This window comes from Lepidochelys olivacea (assembly GCF_965140295.1).
Source record: "Lepidochelys olivacea isolate rLepOli2 genome assembly, chromosome: 1".
In the NCBI taxonomy this organism is placed as follows: Eukaryota; Metazoa; Chordata; order Testudines; family Cheloniidae; genus Lepidochelys; species Lepidochelys olivacea.
The window spans coordinates 119064887-119080850 of NC_140411.1; the positions used below are offsets into that span (position 1 = coordinate 119064887).

The window sequence follows — 15964 nt, forward strand, 5'->3', positions numbered from 1 at the left end:
AATTGTAGACCTGGAAGGGACCTCAAGAAGCCCTCAAGTCCAGTCTCCCGCACTGAGGCAGGACAAAGTGAACCTACACCATTCCTTGACAGGTATTTGTCCAACCTGTTCTAAAAACCTCCAATGATGGTGACTCCACAACCTCTCTTGGAAACCTATTCCAGAGCTTAGCTATTCTTATAGTTAAAAGTTTTTCCTAATACCTAACCTAAATCTCCCTTGCTGCAGATTAAGCTCATTACTTCTTGTTTTATCTTCAGTGGACATCGAGAACGATTGATCACAGTCCTCTTCATAACAGCCTTTAACATATCAGACGGTTAAAAAGGCGCCCCCCCTCCCCTCAAGGCTAAACATGCCCAATTTTGTTTAACCTTTCTTCATAAGTAGATTTTCAAAATCTTTCATCATTTTTGTTGCTCTCCGCTGGACTCTCTCCACGATTTGTCCAGAATTGGACACATTACTCCAACAGAGGGCCTCACCAGTACCAACTAGAGCAGGACAATTACCTCCCATATCTTACACGAGTCTGCACTGCATCAAAAAAGAGGTTGCCATCCACCACGCACGAATGCCAAATGCAGATATTTAAGAAAGCTCTAAAAGAACTCTGATACATACCATGAACAGATATTTCTCAAAGCCGATTAAGCGGCATGATCTGGTTTAAGAAAGCTGTACACTGATAACTAAACATAGAAGTTTTTCCTTCTGTACAGCTACACCAAAAGTCTCTAGGCCAATTGCCTGGTATTTTGAATAGCAATAGATATATACATACACAATTATCTTCATTCAAAATACAATGCATTTAGGTTTTTGGAATCAGTTACCTCCTGAGAGTTTGCAGGGTATTCAGTACTTTTGGAAATCAGACCACCACGTCTACACATGGATGCAAGAGCTTTACTTTAGGATCCTGGTTTTGAAAATCTTAGCTAATGGATATATATACTGTTCTTGCACAATACACAGGGAATATTTCTTAAGAACTTGGGACAATAAGCATAGCAGGAGCTCTGCCACCTTAGCTCCAGTCTTCTATTTCTACCTCTTCTAGCCGCCTCCTTTGCTCTTTCTGCTGCTCTATGCGTTTCTGTCTCTCTGCCAACAGCTGCCTCTTGTACTCCTCCTGCTCTCGGAGCTGCTGTTCCTGTAGCAGCTGCTGTCTCCGAAGGGCCTCCGAACGTTCCTTGTTTTCCTGCTGCAGTCTCAGGAAATCACGTCGGAGGGTAGATTCTCCAGGCACATTGACAATCGAACTGCAAAAGCAGAAAGTTAAGCCTCCCATACCACAGAGCTGATACATTATATATATATACACATTCACATACATACACACATATACACACACACACACACATATATATATAATTAGTTTAAATTTTAATCTGTCTTTCAAAATAAAGATACTGGATACATATCAAATAGATACTCTCTCTGGAAGGTGTCAAACCAGGTCAGGCAAAATAAGAGCCAACACAAACTTTTTTCCAGTCCTTGAACCGAGCCTACATCCTCTCGTTAAAGACAGAGAGGTCTGATTAGAGCCGCAGCTACCTGTGTACTTTGCCCCAGACACACCCACTGTAAGTCTCACACACCGACAACCTCTACAACAGTGGTTCTCAACCAGGGGTACTCGTACCCCTTGGGGGACGCAGAGGTCTTCCAGGGGGTACACCAACTCATCTAGATATTTGCCTAGTTTTACAACAGGCTACATAAAAAGCACTAGCAAAATCAGTACAAACTAAAATTTCATATCATCGCTTGTTTATACTGCTCTATATACACTGAAATGTAAGTGCAATATTTATATTCCAATTGATTTATTTTGTATTTATGTGGTAAAAAGGAGAAAGTAAGCAATTTTTCAGTAATAGTGTGCTATGGCACTTTTGTATTTTTATGTCTGATTTTGTAAGCAAGTAGTTTTAAGTGAGGTGAACCTTGGAGGTACGCAAGACAAATCAGACTGCTGAAAGGGGTACAAAAGTCTGGAAAGGTTGAGAGCCAACAGGTATCAAGTCCCTCTGTGATGTATCCAAGTTTAGAGTGGACAGGATGGGGACCTCAAAAAAGTTCAGAGGTCTGAGCGAATGTTCAAACCTTTTGAGGTTCATGTCTCATTAGTGTATGTGATTAATTATATTTAGTAACACGCGTAAAGGCTTATGAAATAAAAGTATACTCCAGATTTGTCAAGGCAGGTTATAAAACTATTTGTCTAGATCTTTTAATGGCCTCCCATCAGCAATTATTACCTTGGCTCTCCCTCTTGTTCAGGCACTTCCTCCTCCTCTTCCTCACTTCCGCTATATTCATATTCTGTTTCATCTAGCAAGAAAGAGGAAACAATATTCCAGGTGGCTCTTACAATTGTTTATTTTAAAATACTTAGCTCCGGCTGTAGGGTCTCAGCAATCCAGTTCTGACCAGCTTAAATTATCAGATTTACATACAACATTTTGGAACAATTCAAATGTCATCTCATCCTAGAGACATAAGGAGACCTTCATTTGGATGTGAGCTTCAGTTTAATCCACAGGCTTTGTCTACAGTGATAACTATATAGTCTTAGATTTTTTTTGTAAAATCAGAGGTTGGTAGAATATCAAATAAACTGCTTTTAATAATATATACAAGTAAACACAGGCTTAGTTTTAAAAGTCTGCATACCCTTCTCTCCTCTCTTCTTTCTGGTCCTGTCTATATGGTCCTTAAGCTGGATTCGGACTTGCCGTTCATTTGGCTGATCGCGTATAAAAGGATGTTTTAAAAGCTGTTCGGTGGAGGGTCTCTGCATATAGTTCTTCACTAAACAACCTTCTATAAAACTAAAGAACTTTTTTGACCTGAGGGGAAAAAAAGGTGTAAAGCTAAGACTCAAATAATCCATTTTTCAGTTTTTCCTCATTAGTCCAAAAACCTTCAGTTCTGTTTCCCAAAATAGCATGTTTCTGTCTAGCAGCATAAATGGTGTCTTAGATAGATGTCTTCAAAAAAGCCACAAGAATGCTGCCAAGACAATTTGGGGACTCTTCCATTATTGCAAGTAATACCAATCTGTTTTTATATGCACTTGGCTTAGTGGGATAGGTCTGTAGGAATTGAAGAACATTTTGTTTTTTTAACTGAATAACTATGCATTTTTTAAAATAACATTTTCTGAATACTTAATGCCATATAATTTGTTCAATCAGGGCACACAGGACCAAATTAATCCCTGTTTTAACTATTGAAGTTAGTAATGGAATTCAATTCATCTCTGTCTAATGGATAAAGGGATGAGGAATACATGTTTGGTAAATCAGAACATTATCTTGCTAAAGTAGTAACTACTCCATGGTACTCCTGGGGGAGTTCTGTGCCACTGTACAATGCAGAATTTTGCAGAAATTAACGTTGCGCATGCAGAATTTCGTTTCCTCCCCTGCAGTGCTGCTAGCCATCACTAGAGGCCACACGAGTGGCATCACTAGAGGCCACTCGGCAGAACCCAGCTTTCATACAGAAGACACTGCTGGGGGGAAGGAGAGGGAGCTAAAGGGTTCCTGGCAGCTGCAGTTCCCAGCATGCCCTGAGGGAAGAAGGCAGCACACAGGAAACTCCATGCAAACCTGGGACCCAGCATCAGGCTGTTTCTCCCTCTGGATCCCTGGACTCAGGGGGTCTGTATTGTTACTTACATACTTACTGACAGGTATTCTGAAATAAATTACCAAAATAATTGAAACTGGTGATTATGTAGTGTAGGAGGACATGAGGCACTCTTAGACACTTTCAGGATAAAAATAACTGAATTTTTTTTCCTTACCTCTGTTTCTAACAAAACTTTAGAAACAGAGTGAAAATAATGCTTAAAATTGTATTTTTCATCCCTTATCCTGTTTCCTTTTTGCCCTTCATTCACCTTGCTAAGTAAAAACAGTATCATTACTACTGCTGTTTTTAGCCAATTTAACTTTCTGATTCTTATTCACTAGCAAAATGCGGCAATATTGGGGTTATAAACACTACAGGTAACGCTTACATCTAAAACAAACATTTTTTCATCCTTTTTCAAAACTATATGAATAGGTATGTATTCATAAACTCTGTGTTTTACAAAAGTTTATTTAAAATACACACACTCACACAGATGCTCCACTAGTCAATTACTGTATGAGAAAGTCATTCCAAACAATGATCCAGTGCACCAAGTCAACAAAGTAAATTATGTTATTTATATATCAGTGTAACTGGTCACATCACTTTACTAATTTCTTTTTTGACAGGACTCTAGCATTCAACCTCATAGTCATGCAATTTCCATTCACAGAGTGCATATTTCTTGTATGAAACAAACACACACACACACTTTTCCTTCACTTAAGAAGAAAGCACAGTAAAGCGTTACTTTGGTTAATGTTGAGGCTTTCATTGAGGATTTTAAGATTCTCATCTTCAACCTACATAAACCCTCATTCTAGTGAAAATTATTGCTTCATACAAATCAGTTGTGTTTAATAATGGGGAGGAAAATCCCATATTGTTAAGGGATTATTCCCAGCTGGCAAGAAGAACAATTTCAATCGTTTGCAATAATTATAGTAAAAGCCTTCATTAATTTTAATAGTTCCTTTCAACTCAACATCTAGAAGTCAATGGCGCTGTCCTGTTTCTTTATAATACTGTATCTTAGAAAAGATATTGCATATTAGAAATGCAGCAGAAGTCTAGGCTTTGAGCTGTGGTATAATTTGTCACCTTAATATGATGCTGCTCTGTCAACAGAACAGCTCATTTTTTGTCTCATGATTCAAAAGAGAAAATTTCGCTAAAAAAATAGAGCTAAAAAATAATCAATGCACATCTCATTTTGTGCTTTGATTTAATAGTGCAGAAGATAATAAAAAGAGTGATTTTAGCCAGCTTAAATTATTTTACAGTTCTGTGGAAATGGTAAGAAAAAAGCATGCCATGAAATAAGAGATAAGAAAGTGCTATGTTGTAAAGAAAACAATGAAACAGACTACAGAAAACATAGGAGCCTCTACATACCATTTCTTGGATTTTAGACGTGGAGGAGGGTTTCTGGGTATAAGAAACAGCGCCCTCATTGGATGCATGTCACAGAGGGCTGGAAAAAAATATAATTTTGTTCAGTTGTTTTTCCACGTCTCGTGATTCTGCATTTTCACTGTCTTCACTTCAGGATTATTTCATTTTCATAGACATTTCCCCATCACCAACCCCTACATGTGATGGACACGGGAATGACATTAAGCAGAATTAAACTGAAATGCAAAAGTTAAGACAACAGTTCTGCCCCTAACTGCAAGTTTAATGCGGCCAAAAATAAAGGCCGAGATTATCCACTCAGATCCAAACATGGAAGGGACCTCTGTGCAGAGATCTCCATCTCCCTCATGGAAGGAGGAGCACTGTCCCCACACCATTCTCCAAACACAAGGGCACTCCGTAGTGTCAGGGTCCATAAAGGCGGCGGGGGTAGAGATAGAGCAGGTTGGGGGCCAAAATGAGGCCAGGAGCAAGGGGCCCCTGTGGCAAAAGAGAACATCCTGATATCTCAACTTCAGCTGAACACCATTGCCAATGAGTGAAGAGAAAAAGGAAGGGCTGAGGGCTAGAGATGGTAGGAGGCAAAGGACTCTGTGTAGATGGCCCTAATCTCCCATGCTTGGCAGTGGATCTCTCAGCCTCTCCTGCAGGGAGAGCAAACCTAAAGGAATGACCAGAGAGGATACCGGTGAGGGGTTCATTATGACTCATTTCCTTCCCCCAACAGACCCTGTTGTGAGTTCTTCTGTAAGAGGGGCCAATCTGAACCCAACAGTTTAGCATGAAGTAATATCAATTACCAATTCCAATCAAGTGAAATGCACACACAGGTTACGGAGCCCAGTGACAGAGATTTAATTAAAACAAGAGGAAGTTACTTACCTGTAACTGGAGATATATGGTCCCTGTCTGTATTCCACTGTATTCCATCATGCGTCTAGACCGAGAGATTTTGAAAGTAGTAGTGTCCGTTGGTCCACCCGTGTGCCGTTGGTCAACCCCACCTTTTATTGCCTCAGATGAAACCATGAGGTGAACAGACCATGACTCCAGTTCTTTCTCCCCTACAAATCCAATGGCTCCGCAGTGGAGGGGAAGGAGGGCAGGAAGTGGAATAGAGATAGGGACCACAAATCTTGAAGGGACTCCAATTACAGGTTAGTAACCTCCTAGTCCCTATCTATATTCCAGTGAGGGTGATTAACAAGCAGGACCTACATCAGAGGAGGTGCGAGGATGAGGATGGAATGGCTGAGTGGAGGACAGCCGTGCCAAATAAGGCGTCGATAGCGGAGTCCTGCACCCAGATGTAATGCGTAGAGAAGGTATGTACTGAATTCTACGTGGCCACCCTACATATGTCCTGAAGCAGCACAACTTAGAGGGTGACCATGGTCGAAACCTGGGCTCTCATGGAAGGGGCTCTCACCCTGGGGGAGGAGGCAATCCTGACAGCTGATAGCACAATGCAAGGCAATGCACCCCGAAATTAATTTAGATATGCTCTGTGTGGAGATTGCCTGTTCTTTAACTCTCTCAACTATAGCAATAAACAAACTAGGAGATTTCCTGATTGGTCTTGTCCTCTGCAGGTAGAAGGCCAAAGCCTAATCGTGTCGAAGGAGTGAAGTTGTCATGCCTCTTCTGAGGCATCACGCTTCGGAAAGGAAGCAGGTAAGTGGATGGGTTGGTTCAGATGAAACTTGGATACGACCTTTGACAGAAATTTGGGGTGTAGGTTCAGAGAGACTTTATCCTAATGGAAAGTGGTGAAAGGAGGGTCTGCCATCATGGCCACATGTTCACCTACCCTTCTCGCCGAAGGGACAGCCACAAGGAAAGCAACTTTCATGGAAAGGAGGGACATAGAACATGAAGCCAGCAGCTCGAAGGGCTGTTTCATTAGTGCCAACAGAACGAGGTTAACGTCCCACTGGTGAGCAATAGGCTGTAGAGTGTGATGGGGCGTTTCTGAAACCTAAAAGTCAATGGGTGTGTAAATATGAAGTGTCCCTCCATGGTGGGGAGTGGAAGGCACTAACTGCAGCTAGATATATCTTGAGGGAGAGATGCAAAGCCTTCAAGGGCAGGAGGTAATCCAAAAATAGGGGAATTGGCACCTCTTCTGGGGAAAGCCCCTTCTGTTGGGCCCAGGGGGTGAAGCAGTTCCACTTGGCCTGTTAGGAATGCCTAGTGGACTCTTTCCTGCTGCTCAAGAGGATGTTTTGCACCTCTCATGGGCACACCCATTCTAGAGAATATGCCCATCCAAATACCACACCCTGAGGTGAAGCATCTGCATATCTGATCCTGTTGTGGCGCTGCCTCAGTAGCTTGGAGAAAGTAGGGACGGGGCTGACACGTGATGTAGGTTGGAAAAGAAAACTGCCTGGGCCAGCATGGGAAAATCAAGATAACCATTGCTCTGACGCGCCTGATCTTGTGGAGTACTCGTGGCAGGAGTGGTAGAGGGGAGAAGGCATTGTTAATCTGGTCCAACCAGCAGAGTATGAGCGCATCACCTTGAAGGAAGGGACCACTACCCCCCTGGAGCAATAAGCGCTGCATTTGTTGTTGATGGCAGAGTTGAAAAGGTCCCTGGTCAGAATCCCCACACTGGTGGGGGATATCACATACTACGGTGTCATGGAGTTCCCACTCATGATCAATCACAAATTGTCTGCTGAGAGAGAGTCTGCAATCACATTCTGAGTCCCTGGGAGGTAGGCTGAAGATAACAGGATCTGGTGGGTGATGCACCAATTCCAGAGGTTGACCACCTCAGTACAGAGAGCAGTTGACTTTGTGCACCCTTGTTTGTTGATGTGGTAAAAAGTGGTGGTGGTGTCCAAGATGATAAGAATACGATGGGGATGGACGGATGGGAGAAATACAGAGCATGCCTTCCTTACAGCCCGGAGTTCCAGAATGTTGATGTGCATTGTGGATTCCCAAGGGGTCCATGTTCTCTCTGTCATGTAATCTCCTGTGTGCACTCCGCATCCTACGAGGGATGTGTCAATGACGATCACCCTGTCTAGGGAAGATGGGAGAAAGGGGACTCCCACACAAACCTGTCACAGGTCCATCCAACACTGGAAGGAAGAGTACCACATGCTTCCTTACCTCCCGGCTAGACCCTGGCGCATGGTCCATAGCGGTGGTACCACCAGTGCTGACTTCAGACTCCGTAGCTGGAGGCGCACTCCTGGCAGCACCAGACCCATGTAAAGTGGAGGCTACCCAGCCAGGGTCTGAATGAGGTCTCATGACGACTTCCATGAGGGGCTTCCGGAAGCAGAGAGCTCAACCTTCTCGGGTACGGCTGGGGAAGCACTGGCAGATACTGCACCTGGATGCAATGTGGGCTTTCCCCAAGCAGTAGAGGCAGTGTTGATGTTCGTCGCAGACCGAGAAGGAATGCAGGCAGGAGGCACAGATTTTAAAGCCTGAGGTTTTCAGCATAGTCCAGTATCCACACGTGAGTATGGGTGGGAGGGTCCACGCAGAATAAAACTCTCCAGGAAGAACCCCAATTCTACTCCTAAAACTAGCAAACTACTATAAAAACAATAGAAACAGTAAACTACTCTAAAAACTATGTTCAATTGTGTATTTTAAGGTGCATCACATGCAAGAGGACACTAATAATTCCAACCCGGACCATGCAACAGTAAGAAGAAACTGGTGATGTGACCGGTCTGCCTCTCCCTTTGTCACCTCAGACAAAACCATGAGGCTAGCCAGGGGCATAAGCATGGACCAACAGACGCTACTACTTCCCAAATCTCCGGCTCCGGATACATAGTGCACATGTGTAAACCTTCAGTGGAAAACAACAGGGACTAGCACTGGATGAAGAGCAAAAAGTATGTACATGTTCTGAACCAAAAGTGGTTTAAGAAACCTAAAGAACTGAAGTTACGTGCAGACTAATAGCCAAACAGTAGTTCTAATGCTGTTAGTTTTGTGCTAGTCGATTTGTCCTGGGAGAAGCCTCTGTAGATTTGGACCCATGCAAATGTGCAATTATGAGAAAAACCCATCAGATCTCTTAAAACGTGAATGTGAATAAGAACAGTGAGCTGTATGTTAGATTTAAAAATCAGAGTTGTAAGCATGAAGGCTACAATGAAGCTACCATTTTGAGGCTAGACAGAAGTCAACACCCCTGAATGTCTGAATATGGTGGTAGGAAAAAAGCCAATTTGCAGTTTTACAAGTAAAATAATTACTTTATGCTTTGTTAATCTTCACAGAGGACATGTGGGAGAAAAAAGCACTATGGAAAAGTTAGGCATTTTTAATTTTACCACTCAAAAATCAGACTTGACAGCTTAATATACTCAAATAGTCTGCTTTTAAAAGTTCTTCACTGACAGTATTAAAACTAGGTTATAATTTAAACCACTGTCTTCCAAGAGTCTTCTACTTTGTCCAATGAAAGCGAAAACAATTCGTAATAGGAGATTAAAATAGATAAGTCTCAGAGTTCAAGAAGAATGTTACCATTACACAGACTCATGGAAATCAGAGATAGAAAGGACCTGCTGAGCCATGCAGTCTGTCTCCCTGACAGAGCAGGATTTTTCAAGCCAGTACACTTTTAGCATTTTTTTCTCGCAGTCTGGTTTAAATATCCCAAGCAATAGGGCTTCCACCACTTCCCTGTGGATACAATTCCAAAGCCTAATATATCTCATGGTCAGGAAGTTTACAGATCCATTGGCTTCCAAATAGTCCTGTCATTGCTATTATACTACTACAATTACAATCACTGCACAGTAATGCTTTAACACTGTAGTATCTTTATCAACAGAGTTGCCATTTATAGAATTTTATATTTATGGTGCAGGAAAAACCAAGGAGTAAAGATACACCATCAGTGCATTTTCAGAAACCTCAAAACTGGGTTTGGATTACAACCAACAACTTTGAAGTATATGTTTCTGTCTTAATAAACCCTTAAGAAAAAGCACACATATCACTTACGGGGAGCTCCTTCTGCCATCTCAATGGCCGTAATGCCACATGACCAAAGGTCACTCTGCAGAGAAAGAGACCATATGTTAGTAGGTACACTTTGTCACACTAGGTAACAGCATCTACTAATGCACTGCAGGTAAGAAACTAAAAACAGCTACCAAGGTTATTTAAACAACAGTTTTTAAAATGGCTTTTCTTCTTTTAATCCTAATACAAAATGCTAAATATGATACCATACAGTATTTATGTTATACACACACACAATTATGCATACATAAGTTCTTAATAGTATACAAACACTTTCATATTAGGACATTTCAAGACATAATTAGGTCATAATTGCCCAAATGTTAAGTTCTGTAAAAAATTATATTTCCCATGGATATAGTTATTGTAAGAGGTGAACATTCCCCGGTAGTATTTGCAATCCAAACATTGCAGCCCTGTCCTAGCATATGAGACCCTGAAAATGTATAGACTAGAAGCAAAAGTGAAACCAACAAGTCAGTTTTCAGATGTGTTCATTATCAGACATACAAAACATTAAATAAAATAGTTCTAAAAATTAGATTTTTAAAATTCTTTTCTGCTATTGATAATCTAATAGTATTTTTACATACGGATTTTTTTAAAAAATTGAGCCCATCATTGCTTATTGGCAGTTCAGCCAAACCTCTACCTTTACGTTGCCCAATAAAATTAGAACATGACATAGCAGCATGAATTCCTAATGCCAGGAGACACAGGCAACCGGCTATGCGCCCAAGAAAAATAAGAAGCTACTGTCCCTTGGAACCCTGGTGGCCAGAGCACCTCATTCCAGCAGTCTCATATTATTTGTGGCATCACACAAGGGGGATCCTGGAATGGAAATCTTTCAGGATATTAGCACTGGATAGCCACTAGGACCAGAGGATAACTGCATTCCCTGCTGAATCAGAACTATGGTTTAGAGATTCTCTTCCACCATAGGAACACCAAGAATAAGTAACTGCTGAACAGTCCTGGAGTGGAACTGAGCTCAAGGGGCTACAGTAGGTCCTGACAGGAGACCGTATCATCCCCATTCGGGATGTGGGGAAGAGAACTACTGTTGAGGAAAATGGTGCTCACAGCTTCCAGGTTGATAATCCTTTTAGAATATGGGAAGACATACTGGAATGGGTGAACAAACTCTTCTCTGTGCTCACCATTAGCTCCAAGCAATAGAACAACTGCATTTTCAGACCCCAGAAGCTTCCCAACCAGACACCAGTTTCTTCTGGCTCAACCCATCAGTTGCAATAATTAAATTAAGCTTGTAAAACACTAATTTTCTAAGAAAAAGAATATGTAATAGGAGGATATTGAGATATCTCCATGTGAAGTACCTCCACTTCACATCAGGAGCAATAAGGGAGCGTTTTAAGAGACATAAGCGTAAATCACAGGCTTTGTACACCTCATGGAATTGCTTACATTTGATCCCCGTTAATTATTAAACATGTAGATTAGTTTGGAGGTTTTCTCCCCCTCAGAATAATTTCTATCTATTGAGGTCTGTTATCTTACTTTAACCTTTATCCTTATGTCTTATCAACTCCACCCTGAAAGGGATTACATTTTTTCACAGACCTCAATCAGGACAAGGAATATCTAAAGTTATTAGTCAAGAAATATGGGCTCAATCCTAGCTAGATGTTCAGGTATGCATAATATCAACCATGGACATTCATATATCTAACATGAATATCAACCCCAATTCACTAGCTCCAATGCTCTTGATGTAACGATAATCAGACTTTCACATTTCCTAGCTACCTCTCCTAGTTTTAATGCTTGAAGAGATGCATTAGTCTGAGTAAAGATTAAAAACACATTTCATATTTTATTCCCTCTCTTGTGGCTCCCTGAAACAAGCTATAAGGTACTTGGGAGATTCCCAGAAAGCTTCTATCAAGGAATTTAGCTTTAGAAGATGTGACAAAAACAAAAAGAACTGTTGGTGCAAATACCATCAAGCCAATTTTACTTTTAGGGAGGTTAGATTTGATGTTTGCAGCTCAGTGAAGGACCAGTTGTGTCCAATTAATTTTTGGAGAAATATATTGTTTGATGGATAAATCTTCTATGTGATTGTGACAGAGTGCTGAAAACAAGCAGATGAACCATCACTCTGGTCACTATAAATCCAAGTAGCTCCCCCACGCCAGGGGGAAGGAGTGACTAGTTACTAGAGCAGCATCAGCTGGGGAGAAATAAGGAGATAATTAGCCCATTAACAGTAAGCATAAAAAAGGAGCACAGGAAGGAAGTGCAAGAGAGGGAGACAGAAAGGCCAGCAAGGCTAACAAAGGGAGATCTCTGTGTGGAGGAGCTCTCTTCTCCCTGGCAAAAGGGGATGATGATTGTATGTCACTGTAAATAGAATTGCTGCACAGGGGTGGTGGCTGATATAACAAAAATAAACTACATGATGTGGGTTACAAACAAGAGGTGGTAAAGCCATTTGTGCAGAAAGATAAAAGTGGAGAGCCGTGCCCAGCCACAGTGATTAACATTCAGATGATCTCTCAAACCAGGACAGCACATGCTTTAACCAGCTCCTTCTGTATTACATTGTAATTTAACGCTTCTATTCTGGCAAAAAGATGCATTTGAGCTGGGGGCTCTATTTAAGGCAAGTGTTAAAATGTATTGTTCTGAGATTATCACAATAAGCAGGATATATTAAACAAATTAAAATGCTAAGATATTCATAGAAATTGAAAACAACAAAATTTCTTGCTAGACTCTTTCTACACCATTTTGAACAGTGCCTAGCACAAGGAGGTCTCTGTCCTTGACTGAGGCTCTCAGGAGCTACTGCAGTACAAGTAACAAATACGGTGTTATTAATTATGATAATCTAGTAATGATCTGTTCTTTGTATTCACGTTATACAGATTTACCTTTACAAGAAATCACTCTCACAACCATACACAGAGACAATGAAAGAGACAAATATAAGAACTGCCTTCACTCATGGTTATTAGACAATAGATGTCACTATTTTATTACTGTGTAAACAGAACTTTCTTACTCTGTAATCATAAGTAGCATCTGGATTTTCATCACAGGCAATAACTTCAGGAGCCATCCAGTATGGGGTTCCAATAAATGTGTTTCTCCTGCCAACCGTCCTGTCCAGCTGGGCACTAACACCAAAATCCACTGTGGGCGGAAAAAAGATTAAAATAAAGTAAGAGGGGGGCAAAAACATGCTGCGATTACTTCTCTAAGATAATTTGGAAAATAAACCCATGTGGAAGATCCAGGTGGGAGAGCCATGTTCAGGAGAAACCATTAAGGTTAATACTCAAACTTGCCAGTGTCCTCAGGCATCGGACCACAAAAATCAGGAGAAAGAGCAAAACACAACTAGCTCTTCAAGACCTCTTACTAGGCTGCCAGCACAGTCTTCCCATTATCTGTGGAGCTACCCTTCCCATAGCAGAGAAAACGGATGCAAACATATTGTCTTGGGGGCAGAGGGAGACTTGCTATCTCCAGTAATCATGAGACAGGGTGTCTTGGCTTATCCAGGGTGACCCTGCTTTCCACAGATGCTCTCATGGTGTGGCAGCACCACCAAGTCAGCTGGGCCACCAATTGGTCCTCCACTCTCTCTGCCCAAAATTCAGGACAGAAAATCAAGTATTACTCACAGGGACTGCTTCCTGTCCTAACACATGTGAATGAGGCACAGTGGGAAGCAAATGTGGAGCGCAGTTCAAAAAAACGGTTACTTACTTTCTTGTAACTGTTGTTCTTTGAGATGTATTGTTCACGTCCATTCCACATTAGCTGTGCGCACGCCGCGTGCACAAGTGTCGGCAACTTTTTCCCTTAGCGGCTCCCATCGGGGCCCCCCAAGTGGCGTCACTGCGCCGTGCATATATACCCCTGCCGGCCCGACCCCCTCCAGTTCCTTCTTGTCGGCGACTCCGACAGAGGGGTAGGAGGGTGGGTGGTGGAATGGACGTGAACAACACCTCTCAAAGAACAACAGTTACAAGAAAGTAAGTAACCGTTTTTTCTTCTTCGAGTGCTTGTTCACGTCCATTCCACATTAGGTGAATTACAAGCTTACCTCTGGAGGAGGGTAGGAGTCACGGAACAACTGCTCGAAGGACCGCTCTGCCAACTGCCGCGTCTTCTCTGGCCTGCTGGTTGACTGAGTAGTGGGTTGTGAAGGTGTGCACCGGGATTCTCTGCCTCTGTAAGAAGGCCGCCCCCACCGCCATGCACTTCGTGAACACCTATGGGGCTGCGGCTAGACCTAACGGGAGAACTGCAAACTGGTAATGTTCTTGGCCCACGGTGAAGCGTAGGAACTGCCGATGTGCTGGGTGGATGGCGATATGAAAGTACGCGTCCTTCATGTCGAGGGCAGCGTACCAGTCCCCCGGATCCAGGGAAGGGATGATGGTGCCCAGAGAGATCGTACGGAACCGGGCCTTGACCAGGAACTTGTTGAGCCTGCGCAGGTCTAGGATGGGGGCGAAGACCCCTTTGGCCTTGGGGATGAGAAAGTACCAGGAGTAGAACCCCTCCTGCCTTAGGCTGTGCGGCAGCGTGTCTACCGCCCCCACCTCTAGCAGCGAGCAGACTTCCTTCTCTAGGAGATGCTCGTGAGAGGGGTCCCTGAAGAGGGATGGGGAAGGGGGGTGGGAGGGAGGAGAACTGCAGCGAGTACCCATTCCACACCATGCGTAAGACCCAACAGTCTGACGTAATGTTGGACCACACACAGGAGAAACGGGACAGGCGGGTCAGGAAACAAAGGGACAGATCCGGTGACTGGTCTGGTATGCTGTCCTCAAGAGCACCTTCAGAAGCCTGGCTTAGTGCCCGGCTGGGGTTTGTGCTGGCCTTGGTCCTGGCCCAGCACATTATTGTTACTGTTGTTGTTGTTGTTGCGCCGTCGCCCTTTATCCCTGCCTTGCCTACGGTAAGGCTCATGCCTATGGCGAGGCTGGTACTGACGCTGAGGGGGAGGCTGCTGCTTAAAGGGCTTCTCTGGGTTGTCAGGGTGTGCATACCCAGCGACTTAAGCGTAGCTTGCGTGTCCTTAAGACTGTGCAGCCTCGTGTCTGTCTGGTCCGAGAAGAGCCTGGACCCTTTGAAGGGGAGGTCTTTGAAGGGAAGTGTACTCTGGACCTTGGGAGGCAGGCCTGACTCCTGGAGCCACGCCGAGCGCCTCATGACCTCCCCTGATGCTATTGTTCTGGCCATCACGTCTGCTGAATCCAGGGAGGCCTGGAGAGAGGTCTTGGCTACTGCCTTGCCCCCATCCACCAGGGCCGTGAACTCCTGTTGGGGACCTTGCAGGAGGTTGTCCTTAAACTTCCCCACCGCCGCCCAGGAGTTGGAATTGTGCCTGTTGAGGATGGCCTGCTGGTTCGCAATCCTCAGCTGAAGGCCCCCAGATGAGTACACCTTTCTGCCAAAAAGATCCAGGTGTTTTGTCTCCTTGGTCTTAGGGGCCGGGGCCCGCTGTCCATGGCACTCCCCTTTGTTTACCGCTGAGACCACTAGAGAGCATGGACTTGGGTGGCAGAACAGGAACTCACAGCCCTTAGATGTGGCAAAGTATTTACGCTGCACTTTTTTGGCCGTTGGAGCGCTGGAGGCTGCGGTCTGACATATGGTCTTATAGTTGGACTGAATGGTCTTAATGAGCGGGAGCGCTATTCTGGATGGACCTTCGGGGCTCAAAATGTCCACCATGGGGTCCTCCTGCTCAACCGCCTCCTTGGCCTGCAGCCCCAAGTTCTGGGCGAACCTACGCAGCAACTCCTGGTGGGCTCTATGGTCTATCGGTGGAGGGTCGGACACTGCTGTACCCGCCCCCACCTCATCTGAGGATGACGAGGAGGTTAGCTGC

At 43.6% G+C, this 15964-nt stretch overlaps 1 protein-coding gene across 4 annotated transcripts in view; it reads right to left on the reverse strand.

Annotated features, from left to right (window-relative positions):
• Window positions 1-15964, reverse strand: part of MAP4K4 (mitogen-activated protein kinase kinase kinase kinase 4) — a 238690-nt gene that overhangs the window by 68747 nt on the left and 153979 nt on the right. For all 4 annotated transcript variants that reach the window (XM_084616687.1, XM_084616686.1, XM_084616685.1 and 1 more), the window contains exons 7-12: window positions 13118-13248; window positions 10063-10117; window positions 5050-5128; window positions 2686-2861; window positions 2271-2343; window positions 1055-1265 (exon numbers count right to left, since the gene is read on the reverse strand). In XM_084616687.1, the coding sequence (XP_084472813.1) occupies window positions 1055-1265; window positions 2271-2343; window positions 2686-2861; window positions 5050-5128; window positions 10063-10117; window positions 13118-13248 (725 nt within the window). The remainder of the gene's footprint in view (window positions 1-1054; window positions 1266-2270; window positions 2344-2685; window positions 2862-5049; window positions 5129-10062; window positions 10118-13117; window positions 13249-15964) is intronic.